At 36.3% G+C, this 16,471-nt stretch overlaps 1 protein-coding gene and 1 long non-coding RNA gene across 3 annotated transcripts; both read right to left on the bottom strand.

Annotated features, from left to right (window-relative positions):
- Positions 1 to 64: 64 nt before the first annotated feature.
- On the bottom strand, positions 65 to 11,414 carry LOC114538937 (ATP-dependent DNA helicase Q5-like). Of its 2 annotated transcripts, XM_028559775.1 has the most exons (26): positions 11,228 to 11,414; positions 10,016 to 10,574; positions 9,791 to 9,887; positions 9,504 to 9,600; positions 8,907 to 9,018; positions 8,622 to 8,729; positions 8,279 to 8,330; positions 7,977 to 8,056; positions 7,842 to 7,890; positions 7,419 to 7,600; positions 7,146 to 7,242; positions 6,807 to 6,855; positions 6,619 to 6,680; positions 6,321 to 6,385; positions 4,794 to 4,893; positions 4,252 to 4,329; positions 3,816 to 3,875; positions 3,584 to 3,628; positions 3,304 to 3,357; positions 2,968 to 3,012; positions 2,793 to 2,840; positions 2,465 to 2,508; positions 2,182 to 2,260; positions 1,032 to 2,027; positions 761 to 836; positions 65 to 396 (listed from the first exon to the last, which is right to left on the bottom strand). In XM_028559775.1, exons 1-26 carry the CDS (start codon positions 11,328 to 11,330, stop codon positions 323 to 325), a joined length of 3,411 nt encoding a protein of 1,136 aa, XP_028415576.1. In that variant the 5' UTR covers positions 11,331 to 11,414; the 3' UTR covers positions 65 to 322. The 2 variants fall into 2 exon arrangements, with proteins under 2 accessions (XP_028415576.1, XP_028415577.1); XM_028559776.1 differs by lacking the exon at positions 11,228 to 11,414 and having other exon boundaries at positions 10,423 to 10,481.
- A 1,322-nt stretch (positions 11,415 to 12,736) lies between these two features.
- On the bottom strand, positions 12,737 to 15,668 carry LOC114538934. Its single transcript, XR_003688829.1, has 3 exons — positions 15,588 to 15,668; positions 14,095 to 14,207; positions 12,737 to 13,471 (listed from the first exon to the last, which is right to left on the bottom strand). It is a non-coding gene; the product is annotated as an uncharacterized LOC114538934 (long non-coding RNA).
- Between the last annotated feature and the right edge of the window lie 803 nt (positions 15,669 to 16,471).

The raw sequence follows: 16,471 nt of genomic DNA, 5'->3' as shown, positions 1-16,471 counted from the left end.
GTGATAATCTTGAAATAATACAGTTTTAACTGTAGTTATATATTACTCGACGATAAATAAATGCACAAGGCTCACCCTAAATGTCATTCATTAGCTACACCAGTTGTACAATTTATTCAAATAACAACTGACAAATTTGTTCCGACATTCTTTGACAACACGCCGAATTAATAATATAAAGAAATGAGACGCAATTTAGACTCCAGGATGAATTTGTCTTTTCCAGGATGAATTGTTGAAGGCTACTTTTGTTTCTTTGTCTTGAAGCACATTTAATAACAATTCTTTTTCACTGCCCACACAAATTAAGTCGATATAATCATCACTTGACTTTCGAAGATCTTCGACGCTTTTCATCAAAATACATCTTCACCAGTGATCTTGCTGTATTTTTCACTTAAAAAATAAGTAAAAAATAGTCCTTTTTGTATATTAGAATTGGTCGTACTGTTCAAGAGACACTGGTTGTTTTTTATATTTTGTATTCTGTGTTACAAAACGTTCAAGATGCAATAAATGTTGAATTGCGTTACATAGTGCATTTGCCTGTAACTAACTACACTTACTACAATTTTTAAAGAAAGTAGTCGAAAAAAGTCGTTTATATGGGGTCTGTTGTGGAGAGGGCTGATAAGACAGCTAAATATGGTATGGATTTTTTAGAAATGGTAAATCGAGATGGTAATTCCAGTAACAAGTCATACATTAAAAATACACACTCTCATGCAATGACGTTATTTACCCCATTTTATAGACTTACATTTATCGCCACAAACGCCTGCCATACTTTGTACCAATCTCTCAGTCATCTCTTTTGCAAGAGACTTGAATAATGACTGAAACGACAATGAATTGTCTATTAGTAAAGACTAATTCTACCGTATGGCAAGACAATTACCATGACGGTAACATTATCGTCCAGCTTTCTCAGTACCCATTCTAATTTCTGATGTATTGCATGTTTTTGACATTGTATTATCCTATAGACTTGCACCTGGTATTTATTCATGGAAAAATACATAGATTCTCACCTTTGACTCGACTTCTCCAGATTTATAGTAAGGGGTTAGATACTTTACAATGATATCTGCACAGTCCTTTTTATTATTTCTAGATTTCTCTGCTATTTTAGTCGCAGTTGAACGCGGACGACGTTTCACCGTTTCACTTGTTGTAAGTGTTTTTGAAGCATTGGTAATTGAATGCGAACTAGACGCTGGTTTTTCACACTGTGAAGATACTGGTGGCTGAACTTGCATATTAGGGATCGTAATACCATTCATTGGAACAGATAGTTTATATTTGTCTTGAAAGTAACCTGAAGATGAAGTGACCGTAGAACTATTGGTAGGTTGGATCTTTCCGTAAAAGTGTCTTGGATCCATAGATGTCGATGGAATCCCCTGCATGGGTTGAGCACATTGAGGGTAGGGATATGGGATAGTTTGTGGTGGTATTACTTGAGCATGCGCCGTTTGGACAGCAGATGGCCGTGGGTGAACATTAGTCGCGTATGGTGACGGCATACTTGATGAATTAAATTTATCACTCGATGTAACCAGATGTGTTGCTGCTTGGTTGGCAGTGGTTGACACACATGCATTGGAGAATACAGGGAGGGAATCTTGAATGTCACCAGGCAGCACGTCACTATTAAGTGAATTACTACAATGAGGTTGTTTTGATTGAATTGGAAAATATGTCTCTGGTATAACTTGTGATTGAAAACTACAAGAGCTTGCCAATTGAGAAGAGGAAGTTAGTTGAACACTGGATGAAGTGACTTGGGATTCAAATGTTTCTTGTTTAATGGTCCGCACAAATATTTCATTCTTTTCCTGCAATCCAGACGATGAAGTTGATGATTCACTCTGTTGTTTAGGTTTAAGTATGTAACAAGGTTCAGGATCTGAAGTGTCCAGTTTCGCTGTCGTAGTTTTGACGGAATCGGTAAGAGGTGGTAACGGAGGAAGAGATGGTATATCATATTCTGATTTAGGCGAATGCTTTTCTCTCTTGGCGATAATCTACAAGGTAAACATCAAGTAAACAATTTCTTCTTATGCATCCAGTAATAACAAACGCTCGATTAATCAACCTTCAATACGTTTGTGAAACGTTTGGAGCAAGCGCTTTGGTAGGACAAACGTTTAAATCAACGCTATGTGTGTTGAGGATTACCTTCTGAACATCTTTACTAATCGATGGCCGTTTAAGAGTTTGTAACACTGAAGATTTTGGGCTATCCCCACTTGGTGATCTTTTAAAAACAAACATACACAATATGTTACGGTGTTAGGTATTATTGGTAGCTACAATCCTTAACTGTAATACTTCCCCCAAACCCATCAATAAACCTCACAGGATTGATCTGTTAGTGACAATAAAGCTTTGGATTGATTTAACAAACAGTACATTTTGACCAGGTCAATGCGATTTATGATTATTTAAAACTAAAACCTACCCCTGCAGAGGCTTTATCGTTGAACAACTTATCGTGACTATGCTCTATGAAAGAAAGAATATGATTAATTGGGTCATTCGATTGCAATGCAGAGATATAAAGCACAGTGCAAGAGGCGGTGCGAATGAAATGTTTACTCCGAATACCTGCTTAGAGTGAATTGGTGTTATGCTTAGTTTCTTAAGCAATATTTTCTGGGCTTATGGATATAGCTCGCGGACGAATGGTAGAGGTGCGACATTAAAGCTTTTTTGGACTCTTTACTTAATTTGGGGGTAACAACAAACAACGTCCAATTTATTTGTCAAGGAACGTGAACTACATATACCTTACAATCAGTCTCCATATCTTCATTTTCTTGTTCAATCTTCCCTACCTGAATAATGAAATAACAGCTACTTGCAAAATTACAAAATTCTTGTTCTTCTTATTCGAATAAACCGCCAAACCGGCACTGTACTTTGGTACATCTTAAACTCATTAATACTATAATCACGCCTCACCTTGATGGTGAAGATATCCTCGGACTCGGAGTTTTCGTCTTTGATCTATCAAGAAGAAATCTATCTCCATTGACAAATGTCTAACTAACAAACATAAATACATCAAACAGTCTTTTTCCTCGTACGCATTCAAAATAAGTTGATTTTTTGGTCGAAATCCACTGAACTATATATGACAATGGGAAAGACATTAAATCACCTCATAGTTGAGAAAAGTAAGATTATTCTTTTGCAAATCCTCAGCAAAGGTTATAATTACATTTACCATGAAGACATAAAGTTAAAGATTATATTTAGTGTTTGCAAATGCAAATATTTAGTAAATAACATTCTTACCATAATTTCTGCTGGCCGTGAGCCTTCTTCAATATCAATTGCTTCTTCTTTACCCTTAATAAATTTATCATGAATGCAATTAAAAAGAATGCATGGGATCTAAGGGCCACAGACCACATGCATTTGCTATTTTAGACCCCGTTTACATAATACTATTGTTCCAAATATTCTGTACAAGTATCGTGTAACCCTTGTACTTGTTACAGATTCTTTACGATTTTATAAATTTATACCAATAGAGGAAATTTCAACTGCATGCGGTCAAAGAAACCAGCCTTACCCTTGTCTCTGCCGGTTCTTTAGGGCCAATATCTTCTGATGTATTCTATTATAAATAAGAAACAGAAGAATCTGAAAAATCTGAAGAATATGTTAAAGTCACGAGAGGAGGTGTGTGGCACGTATCCTTTATTTTTCTTTCAGAATCCACTACGCACTCTCTGACCCCTACCCAACAAGTCACAATTGGTGCTTGCTTTTATATAACAACACTTCATACTCATTACCATTACCTGGAGTAACTCTGATGCTTTAACAAATTGAGCAACTTCAATATCACTATCGTTGTGAACCTATAACCAGATTATAGCCCCGTTTACACCACACTCAATTTATACACTATACACGATTTTTTGGCACGGCACGGCTAAAATCGGTACCCGGACCCAATTTTTTAGTGCTCAGACTAACAAAACAAAGGCCGGACACGGATAAATTGGGCTCGGGAACCATTTTAGCCGTGCCGTGCCAAAAAATCGTGTATAGTGAAAAACGGGGCTTTTGTTTAAGATGTGAAAACAGCGACACCGTGTTATAATAATAAAAATAATAATAAAAATAATAATAGTATAGGCGGTATGACGGGGAAATATAGAAATCATTAGAATCAGAAGACGATTCCTGATATACATAGACTCAGTAATTGAAGCAGGATTTCTACATATTTACCAGCACGGGGCTTTTGAAGTTGTCGCTTTCCACTGAAAATATTTCGTTATTTTCTGTCGACTGGTTGATTTCCTTTACCTAAAAGAGACGTACACGAAAGTAAAGTAAAGCTTTACAGTTGAAAAACGCATCAACATTGAATGTAGAATCATCAAGACAATTTGCATGTCGCAGCTATAAATCGTGCAAATATTATCTCTTCGACTTGGAATAATTATATCAATCCTGCACGGCTGTGGTATTCTTAATCATATTTCTTAGTTATTTTATAAATACACTTCTGTTACATTTCAGTGCACATATATATGCAGAGCGTTACTCAGAAGATGAAATCATTTTTGACCACGTTATATAAAATTAAGATTGAGTTTATCACATGCTCGATCGAACTGATCCAAAAAACAACATGGCACCGGACTGCATCACTCATGTACATCAACGGTAAAAGGCGATGCAGGCCATACATGTCAATATACAGACAAGGTTGCTGTACCTGAACTGTCTACAAGCACTAGTATATTCATTGCTGTCATTATTAATACCTTTTGTTGAATGTTCAATTTGTACATCTGAGAACTTCTGTTCGCAAGGAAAACTTCATTCTCCAAGTTTACAGCCAACTGTTCAACACGAAACGTTGTCCTGAAATTGAACGGTAGATGATGTATGATAGATACAAAGTCATGTCTTACTATCATGTGGTTTACCGGCATAAAATCATCTCTGACACATGGGAACTTGGGAAAAAGTTAAACTATGCACTGTATTGTCCACAGCTGTCCGGAGACTTACACTCTTTCTTGTCATTCTCACAGATTGCCATGCAAGACTAACATGCGTGGCACCGACAATTTATATAATACGTAGATTTCGAAGTGTAGTTTGCTATGCGAGTTGTTGATGCTTGTTGAAAATTATAACCAGAAAGAACAATTGAAAACCACACTAAATTTTTGATCACAAGAACTCAGTTCATTAACAATGAATCCTATTGTTATTCTTGTCGAAGATATTGTCTGCAAACTCCCACGAGTTTCTAACAAACATTAGGCAGCATAACTAATGACAGAATAAATTGGTGAAAAACAAAATTATTCTGCGCCTGTGCACTTTTGACGTTCATCATTTCTTTGTCCATATACCTCATCCTTTCTATCCTATCATTGTGTTCTCCCAAAGAAACAAATAATAATAACCGATTTTCACTAGAAAAGGTTACAGACGAACGCCAACATTTCGGTTAAGATTGGAGGACACAACATACAGAATAGTAGAACCGCTCACGGCGGAACTCTTTTTATCTCCACGCATCGCGCATGTGACCGCCATTATTTTGTCTAGGCGATTATACATTTTAATTAATGATCTAACCAAAAAGCACTTTGATTGCATAAATTATCCGGAAACACGTTGCAAGCCTGAATAGCTCTACTGCTTAATTCATTTGCTATGCAATTTAGATCATTAATTATATTGCATTTCCAACATGTCTATATAAAACCTTTTATACTACTATCAACTGTGATTTTTCCATTACATTCGCTTTGCCCGCGCGGGTGATGCGGCCTTAAAAATTTCGTTAATGCTGGTGTGACGGGCCTAAAAACAAAGCCGACGTAATGAAAGCCGCCTCGACACCAATAATTCATCCAACCACATCTAACTCGCTCCCAGGCTACGAGAACATGAGATAAAGATTGGTTTAGACTGAGTGCCGGACACTGGTGCCCGGCACTTTTTCTGGCGCCTAGCTAGGTTGAACACGCCAAGAGCGGGTATACCTCCAGACGAAGTACTCAGCAAGGACGCTGCGCTCAGCATATTTTACCAACCAGTTTTGACTCGTTGAAAGGGAGAAATATTTTAGGAACACAACGGATATTATTATTATTATTATTATTATTATTAATAATATATATTATTGATAATACTAAGTTTTACTTCACAAATGACCCGTATAATAAAACCAGTCTATATCTCATGCTTACATTTTTTATGAATGGCGATATATTTTACAAAAGGTACGGTAAAAATATCTTACAGAATGAAAACAACAGCATAAGGTTTACCTGTTACTTTTCTCACAATTCGCTACTAATGCTTTCTCCAGCCGTTGGAGGCAGAATTCACGAACCTGTAAATAATACGCAATGTTTCAGAGCTGCATGGGCGAAAAAACTGAATGGTTCTGAGGGTCACTCCTGCCTGTCAGCTGAAACTTTTCCTCTCGTACGTGTGCTGCAGGCTTCAGAATTTAGCGTGCTTGGGACTTGCATCCAAAAGCACAAACATACACATTCGCGTTTTTTGCTTCGTGCAACAAGACAAGTTACTTTGATTTAAAATTTTAAATACATAAGCCAATACCTTGACTGCCAATTTTGGAATACGAGATAAATTCGATGCATTTTTAAGCTTGCATGCCAGGCCTAAATAAAATAAAATATGGATTTTGTATGTCACGTGGATGTAGCTAGCTATTACTTGACCAAAAAATATCGGCATGCAAACACAACATAAAAAGTCTAAAGGTAAACACAACTCTGAATCGTCACCTGGGATATTGTCGAGATCGTTTTTATCTATGGCTTTCTTTGATGCAACCTGTTACAAATGGAGTAATTAAATGAAGAAAATTACAGTCAATTCATAATATATTGTAACAATTACTTGATTGTGTCTAAGATGAAAGATTTCTATGCTGCATGAGCCAGCTACATGAACAGTTTTTCTTTTGATTTTTCTAGGTGTAGCCTAAATAAAATGCTCCTCTTTTTGCCCTATCTTTATTTCACATATTGAATTGGTTCATCGACTGCCTAAAATAATATCGATGTTTCTAAGGGATAACTATATATAGACTGCTCATGATAGAATTAATAACTTTTCTTCACCCCTTTTCTCTTTCTGAACTCTTCTTCGATAATCTTAACGCGATTGTTCTTACATTTTTCTTCAAAATCTGGGTCGCCCGCCTCATCGTGGTCATACCTAGATACGCGAAATACCTCAGTGACATTCAAACCATTACTATAACCATTACTAAGGTTAGTTAACTCCTAAAGATGAGATGCAACGAAATGGGAAACGAAGAGTTGGCTTTCATTATTAAGTGTCTAGAGATGCAGAGTCCAATTTACAGGAGTTGGATGATGGACACAACTTACTTCGTGTCAGGCCCGCGCTTGCCTCCACCATACTGATCATCACTACCTTCACCATAGTCCGAACACATGTATGTCTTGGAATATCCATTGTGTCGTTTATTAGCTATCACTCCTTCATGCAATTGTTCAATCATAAGTTCCACATCTTTGGGTTTACGACAGAAATCACATCCTTGGTTACACTGTATGGAAAATGAAATAAATGGGGCATTTTTAAATGATGTGGGGAAGGAAACATAGTGGCGACGATATAATATGAAAACTATCATGTTAAACTAATCGGGACTAAAACTAGAGATTAAAAGGATAGGTTTCATTAAGTACACCATTTAATTTCATGAACAGCATTCTCTGAAGGCTCAGAATCCCAATTCTATCATTTAGCGCCCATACTAGGCCTAAGGTTAACCATACTGTATTTACCTCAGGTTTTTTATCTCCAAAGTATTTAGAAATGAACGCATGTCGACATCTACAAAAGTTGTTATAATTAAATGTTTATATTTTTCTTAATATTTTAGTAGTTATCGACTTCAAACGACTTGTGCATTTCCTTACCGCGCTTCTTCGCAATATTCAACCAAAGCTTTAAAACTTTGTATTGAATTTTTTTCCTTCAGCGACTTATTTCCACGTTTCTACATAACATAGATTTCAACGTATTTCTTCATGTGACACAAGCGAACTTAGCGAGTCACTGGCTAGAGCACTCAGCCTGCACAAATCAAAAGTTACAGCTTCATTCTCGTCGCTGTTGAGCAAATAGTTTCTTTGACCGCAGGTAAATGCACTTACAAAAACATTACTCATAATCATACGGATAATGTGTAAATGTATAATAATCACTATTAATTACAAACTTCTTTCTTAAGATCTTTTTTCAACAGGAAGAGTATCTGCTCCCTTTCATATCTATAGAGAAATATGATGGAACACATTAAAAATGAAAAAGCATAATTGCCTATACATATAATTATACAGTATTATCCAATATCTGCCCACTAAATCCATGTTAGTCACCACAAAGACCTCACTCAAAGTTGATATAAGAAGCAGACCCGATATTCTTTAAAAATATACACCCTTTTGAAACAGCCCAAAATATTTGTAAGGTAAGGGCCTCACACCACTTTATACAGCAAGAATCTCGATTGACAAGAGAAAATTATACGAAAAAACCCCCTGCAGCAAGTAGCTATAAACCTTGAATAATACAGTCGACAATATGACTTTTTTCCATCACGTCCAGCGCGACCACTTTCTTGATAATATCTTTCAACCGACTGCGGGATTTTCCAATGAACAACAAACCTGCAATGTTTAAACAACTTTTCTCACAATTAAACTTGAATTTTCACTTGGCTGACAAGAAAATCTCCAAACAAACTTAATCACCGTGGAATGATAGTCCATAAGACTATAGCTAAAACCTGTTACTATTATAAGATTAAGGACTATGGCTAAGACTTGTTATTACATGGTACTTACCTAACGGAAGATTTATCTACACCCATACCAAAACTAACAGTTGCTGCTATGACTGATATAACTCCATCCATCCATTCTTGTTGGATACTTTGACGTAACCCTGAGTTCAATCCTATACATCATATGAGATGCACAATAAGTATCACATACACGCTGTCTTCAGTGGCGCAAATGGGATAAGGGCCTGACACCCCAACTCCAATATTCGACCACTAGCCTGGTAGACGTCATAGTCGGCGCCAATATTTGCATGCTATAACATGGATATCATTCGATTTCATGAAACAATGTCGGTGAATTGAAAGAGGTACTTTAAGAAGATTTAAAAAACGTTGTTGTTCTTTAATAACCTCCTTATCCTACTTTTTTCTTCGTCGTGAATCATTTTGGTTCCATAAGAGCGTTGCCCGCTTTCCAACCTTTCTACGTCATCGAGGAATTTGTTCTCTCGTGAAAAATAGTCGGCTCTTTAAACAACCCCGCCCGAAAAAGTTGATCGCGTCATGCACACAAGGGTTGTCACGCCCAGGGTGATATTTATACATCATGAAATATATATTTACTTTAAATCGATTGACAGTATGTGTTTGCACGAACCTGCATGATACGCTTTAGTTTTTATACCACTGTCTGATAATTTGCTTGCCATGTTTTCACAATTCTCTTTTGTATGACAGTAAATAATACCACAATCCTATAGACAAGAACAACGGTGAAAACCAGAGCCGGATTTATTCGCTGTTGGGTCTACAGAGAATTGCGTGGGTTCAACTTAATCAAATTTATACATAATTAAATCTATCTTGTCAATATGTGGTTGCAAACTTATAGTTGTTGAACTAAGAAAATATCCTATTTTTACGTTGGTCAGTAGTTGGGATTACGTTTATGACACTTGGTTTATTATGTCCCTCCATCTTCAAAACTGATTTAATATAATCCACCAAATCCTCAAGAGGCTGATCCAAAAGTTCTTTAAATCTGTAGAAAAAAGCACTTCCTGTTATGAATTACTACATCTACTTTTACTGACATGCAAGAATGATGTCTTTATCTAACACTTTATATAACACCTAATCACAATAAATGACAAGAAAATTCTTTCTTACCTAACATCATAAAATAAGTTTTGTCTGTGAACACCTATTCTAAAATTAGCCACTGGCTGCTTAAAATGTAACAGTTCCAATATATCTTGCTGGACCCTTGGCGTTGCCGTAGCCGTCAAGGCTATCCATACAACCTCTGGATACTTTTCCCTCACTAGGCCAAGTTTAGCATAAGCAGGTCTAAAATCATGACCCCATTGTGAGACACAATGAGCCTCATCTATGGCAAAGTATGCTAAATTGCCGTTTTCATTTATTTGATGCAACACTCTGTTAAATTCATGAGTTTCAAGAAGTTCTGGAGTCACATAAAGAAGTTTTATTGATGGAGTGTCCTTAAGGAGATTACACTTTATTTCCAAACGTTCATTCAGTTGTATATTGGAGTTATAGGTTGCCACACATACCCCAAGTGCTTTAAGAGACTCTACTTGATCTTTTATTAGGGCTAGTAATGGTGAAACAACAATTGTAACTCCACAAGAAACTACCGCTGGTAGTTGGTATACCAAAGATTTCCCCGCACCAGTTGGCATACATACAAAAACATCTTGTTTGCCTAAATAGAGAAAAGGAATTATCTAAGAGACGGTTTGCACCATGTATAAACTGTATTATTACATTTATAAATTACGTCCATAGTCACCCAGTTAATATGATGATTGCCTAAAAACTATAATTCATTGCTGATGACCTTATACTAATATGAGCTTTGGTGGTAAAAAACACTCATAGAAATGTTCATTTTGCAATGCATATTTAAAAATTCACCAGAATATATACACCAACAAACTCATCACACACATGCTCTATCCCCTGGGTCAATCTATCCCTTTACATCTTAGCAATTAAATTATCATTGAAATTTGACTTTTCTTTCAAATATATTTAACACCAGTTGGAGGAAGAGCACTCATTAAACAAGCCATATGAAGGGAAGCTGAACCATCAATTTCACAATCTCAACGCCTAACACTACAATATCTATATGTGCCAATAATATGGTCATCTTGTACAAATCTGACCATTTGGAAATATGAAATATCCAGTAGGCTGGACCTGGAATCCGGATAACTCATTTTTAATCATAGTCACAGTATATTAATTGTTCAATTTTTGTTGACTGACATTGATTTATTTGCTTTTTTTGTTATTGACATGCCGGGGTATAAATATAATTAAAATACAGTAATAAACATGGGTGAATTATACCATTAATAACTGCATTCACGGCATCTTTTTGAACTTTAGATTTAAACTCCTTATAATTGAATACATCCTCTAGACAACGATAGATTTCCCCTTTCTTATTCATCTAATATCATTAGAAGAGTGAATGAAAATCCATTTGACATTCATTTTAACATGCTCGAAGTGAGTAAACAAGAAATATATTCTGATTCTGATACTCTCGACACCAGGCTATTACCGAGTAATCGATACGGATGATACGTATACCAATAAAACAATGTCCGATACCACTTCATAGTCGATATCGACATATTTATCGACATGAAAACGGCAAAATGGTTTTTGTTTTATACATCCAGCCATTGAACTGTAAACAAACAACTGTTTACATACAGTCACAGATTAGCTATATAGCTAATCTGTGATACAGTTCAATGATCCAGCCAGCCAATCAATCAATCATTCTAGCCCAATAGCCAACCAGAGCACTGAATCTCGTGCACAAGATGGCGGCAGGCGTCTTGACTGTCTACTGGAAAAAACAGGCTAGGTTTCTTTACCTAACCAGATCATTATACTCATGCTATTCATTCGGTAAAACAGAGATTAGCGGCTGGTGCATGATTGTGTACTTGCAGTTTTATGTGTGTATCAAAACCGGGCATTTTGTTTTTCTGGATCTGCTCTCTGGAGTCCATAGTCTCATATGTAGCGGTAGATAGCACTAAAATACCACAGTCTGATTCGACTGACCGTTTCAGCTTTGATAAGCGCAAAAACTCGTCATGAAAACGATGCAACTTCATAACTTTCAATCCTTGCAGACCTTGCTTCCAGTCCACCGCTCTCTCTCGTCGCGTTAATTAAACCTTAGAAAGCTCAGAGGAAACGACCAACTGTCTTTCTCAGTCTCTCTCGATTTTTAAGCCTGTGAAAATCTAGGGCTAAGCGTAAATGCCTCCTTTTTCCCTTAGATAATCCCGCACTGGGCGATATAAAACTGAACAGACAACGCTCCCAGTCATGCCCTCATTGACTGCCGTCGAAACGAGAATTTAATAAATATAGAGGTCGGGCCCGAAATGCATTGGTGAAAAAAAGTTTTGTCTTACTTTATATGACAAAAGGGAAAATTGTCTGGCGAAAAAAATACCATACTATATAATTTATAAAACATTACTGCGGAAAGATAATAAGAAATGACAGAACTGAGTGCATTGCATGATGCCAGCGGCTAGCTCATAGTTTTAATTAGCTTCAGCAGGAGTGTTATTTGTGTAATATTATTAGACCGAAAATAATTGTGGCGCAACTTTTGTACTATCAAAAACCACATGTGTTAAAACAGTATAGAATTGAGGGCTGAAAGTTGAATACGATTTTATTGATCAATTGCTATTATACAAACCAAATAGATAAAAAAGGTTTCACACTCACACAGTCAAAAAAGAACAAGTGAATTATAATGAAACAATCAAATTTACTTCCGACATAAAGTCTCAAAGATAAGTTAACATTTGTTTTGGACTTAACCTCGGGCTTTCATGCAAGTGTCATCTGGTGTATCTGAATACACATAATTTAGCTAGCGTTCATGCAAGGTAGGGAATGCTGCTGGGGGAATGTTGATAAATACTGATACTGGGTATATCTGATTATGAGAAAAACTGGGCGCAATGCCAGCTCATAACTTCATCGAGTTTCATCAGGAATGTTGTTTGTGTTAGTAATAATTGATATAACAACTATATCAAATTATGTACATAATAAACGCGAAACAGAATATCACAAGTATATATATATATGTACATTTCCAAACTGGATATTTTGCGAATCGGCAACACGAAAAACATTGATCAATATTCAAGTCAAATCAATTTGTTCAAAAATAGCATCACACAGCTAAAAAGAGAGCAAGTATTAAAATAAAACAATCAAAATATTTCCGACATAATAATCGTCTAAAGACTGAAAGATAAGGTCACATTTGTTTTTGGCTTATCTACGGCTTAACTGCGTACATATAATTTAAACCGTACAACGAATTTCAGCTTTCACTACCGGATAGAATATCAGGAGAAGGCTTTCGTCGGATAACTTCAAGAACATGCATTACTTTAACAAAGTTTATCTGCGTGTTATATGATTTTCCACACGATATACTTTAATTGTATAAATCCATTGGATATCACCATGCTAGTTATTAACGTCAAATCAGCTAAACCAGCACTCTGAACAGCATGTCGTCGATATACTTTTATTGGTCTATGAAGAAGGAGCAGAGAAACAATCAACTTGAAAATCAACATATCAGCTTGTGGTAGAGTTTGCAAGCTTGTAATACCAAATAACATTCCGTAAATCGCTGCGGTACTCACAAAGTCTGAGCGTGCATGCTGGGCTACTGTCTTGCTACATATTATACCTTCACTCCACCCACCCTGATAACAAAACGTCGGCCACCTAATACAATAGTGCATGTGCAATGTTAATATAGATCTTCATATCTATACACCGCAGCTTACGGCGAACTGTTAGCAAGGATTTGCAACACATGGCGAGAGTGTCAAAACATGTCTTTTCAATGAATAGACTAAACAATTAACACCATTCTTCGGGTTTTAAATTATTGCCACATCATAAGATTTCTTTGTTCGCCGTAAGAATTGATAAGAAGTTCCTATACAACGTAATGTGCAAAATGAAACACGCGGATCCATGATTTATGTGGTCAATATAGTGTCAGTAAATCAATACACATGTGATGAATAGAATATGTGAGAGGAGATCTGATGAGAAGTCTTCAAAATCATTGATTTATCTGTTGGAATATTCATAGGTTTACGACCAATCATTTTTAATTATGCATAACTTCTATAATTTTGTACCTTTCCGCCATCTGCCACCGTTTATATACGTGATCTACGTCTCTGAAGCATTGTTGAAGTTTGATTCAATGTCTTCGCGAACAGTTCGTCTCCTGAATCGTCATGGCTACTATCTGGAGATAGAAAAACTGGAGAAATAGCTGGTTCAACGGCATACGAAAATATTTACAGTAAGTTTTATTCTGTCATTTCAGCAAATCCTCTCCATTTCCCTTGTTTTATTGCTATCTAGGTTTACAGCCTCCATATTGACGGTTAAACGACTCGAGGGCTCCTTTATTTTAAGACCTGTCCTACTTAACCTTTATCTGTTGATCTAAAATGCGCTAACGCCGTTCGATAAACGTTAATCATCATCTATGATTTTTTCTGGAACTATGCAGAATAATCTTTTCAATGCAGTAGGCAATTTGTCACGTGTAAAGGAATGAATAAGAGAGACGTGAAAGTTGAAAATCGTGAACTGACGTGTACCACATCAATGTAACACATCTAGATCTTGAAGAATTAGATCCTATGAGAACCTTGAAGAAATGAAACAATAAGGCCATATACCACGAATCTAAGCTTCCTAATTATGATGAAAGACGGAAAGTAAACAATATATTCATTCCAAGGCCTATATTTCGCCATTAAGACTCCTGTGGCCAGACGCGTGGGATAAAGTGCAATTTATACGTCGAATGTCAATGCCAATAGAAATGCATACATGTGTCAAATAATTAGTTTTTCACATTAAAGCATGTACTTAACAGTTGAACATTAAGACTCGTATAGCTGTCAACATTAGCATGAGGCTAGAAACGTGCTAACAACATTTGCAGTCAGGCATGCAGACAGCCAGAAAGGTTGTGCGATTGTTTTAGCAACTGCGATTTAATATGTGTGAATCATGATTTGGTGTTAAATGATATTGCTGTCATGCTGAAAATATGGAAGAGACCGCTGTTCATGCTGTGTCCTTGACTAATTAAAACGAAGAAAGTTTTACTAACTTGCTAATACTGCTGTCTGGGTACACATACTGACAAAGCAGTGTTAATATTTGATAAAGAAACTCTCCCCAGATGACTGACGAAATCCCTTACGTTGCACTGTTTTATCAAAATCTCCTCTAAATACGTACAGTTTCAAAATCATCTAATGACAATAACAATATGAATACCGCCTATCGTACAATAGGTACATATACAAGTCAACAAAAGTATGATTTTAAAATAATAGCAGCAGGGAATAATGCACAAGAATTTAAATAATCAATTATTTCGCTACCATTTATGTATTATCAACAAGATTTGTTCACAACAGGCTTGTATTTAAGCTTGTCAACAAGTTGTGTTAAAATAACAATGTTGTCACTTTATCTATATGCTATTTTTAAGGACAATTAATAACTTGTAGCAAATCTGTGAAGGTCCGAGTGAAGTGTACTTGCCTTACAAAAAATTGTACAACGCGGTACTCTTTCTTGTCTTATTTGTTTTTGAAATTACCTGTTGCATTGCCCTCTCCCCTGCCCAGGAAGCTGTTTTCAAACCCTGAGAAAAGGTGGACATAGTATTCGTCAGCTTCCCCTTCATGCAGAGATTCAAAGCCAACCTCGTACCCAGAGGAGCTAGCACAAGATTTACCAATGAAGCCTTAAAGTTTTATTCGGATGTTGTTTGTCATATCAAATCCTGTTAGCGCAGAAATTGATTTCTCAAAACCTCTAATACGACATTGACCTGGCCGCCCTATTATTTCCTAAATTTCTAGGCGATATCACGATACGAACAGTGGACTTTGGTGGCAAAGTTACACTACAAGGGAAAAAGTCAGGATTATTTCTGTATATGAAAGCCAATGGCGATATAAGCACAACAGTAAGTTACTAAAGTCGTCATAGAACTACAAACATGTTTATAGTTATTATTGTCATATAACTGGATCTGCATGGCGACTAAAAGCATTAATCCAACCGCGGAGTGACATTCGGTGTGACAAAGAAATTCTCGACCTCTACTAAGGAAAGGTCAGTAAAAAGCATGCACATAAAAAACGAAACAGAAGAACAGGGCATTCCCGTACATTTTTTTGGACCACGGTTCGTCCTCGTTCGTACCCAGGGTCTTTCCAAGGTACGATATTTGGTTGGTCCTATGGCTCGTCGAGATTTTTAAGGCCTGTTTATATCATTGTTGAACATTTGTTAAAATAACAAATTTTTGCTTGTTTCTAAAAAAATTATTAAAAACGAGATGAATCTAAGACAACCAATTTTGAATTAGTTGATTGTTACGATTGAGTCGCCTCCTGTAAACGTTACGCTGTTTTTACTAAGATCAACTTATACATGTTAAATATATTTCTTGCTCTTAAATGTAGGCATTATCGT

This window comes from Dendronephthya gigantea, unplaced genomic scaffold (genome assembly GCF_004324835.1).
Source record: "Dendronephthya gigantea isolate DGI-Jeju-01 unplaced genomic scaffold, DenGig_1.0 000191F, whole genome shotgun sequence".
Taxonomy (NCBI): domain Eukaryota; kingdom Metazoa; phylum Cnidaria; class Anthozoa; order Malacalcyonacea; family Nephtheidae; genus Dendronephthya; species Dendronephthya gigantea.
This window is presented reverse-complemented; position numbering and strand designations above follow the sequence as displayed.

What these genes read in the sequence shown, in the direction of transcription:
- LOC114538937 (XM_028559775.1), bottom strand. Translation starts at nt 11,330, where the DNA reads ATGAATAAGAAAGGGGAAATCTATCGTTGTCTAGAGGATGTATTCAAT. An exon ending in TGTCGACTGTATTATTCAAG is followed by an intron (nt 8,331 to 8,621) that starts GTTTATAGCTAC and finishes ATTTCTCTATAG; the next exon opens with ATATGAAAGGGAGCAGATAC. An exon ending in CTGGAGAAGTCGAGTCAAAG is followed by an intron (nt 837 to 1,031) that starts GTGAGAATCTAT and finishes TTGTCGTTTCAG; the next exon opens with TCATTATTCAAGTCTCTTGC.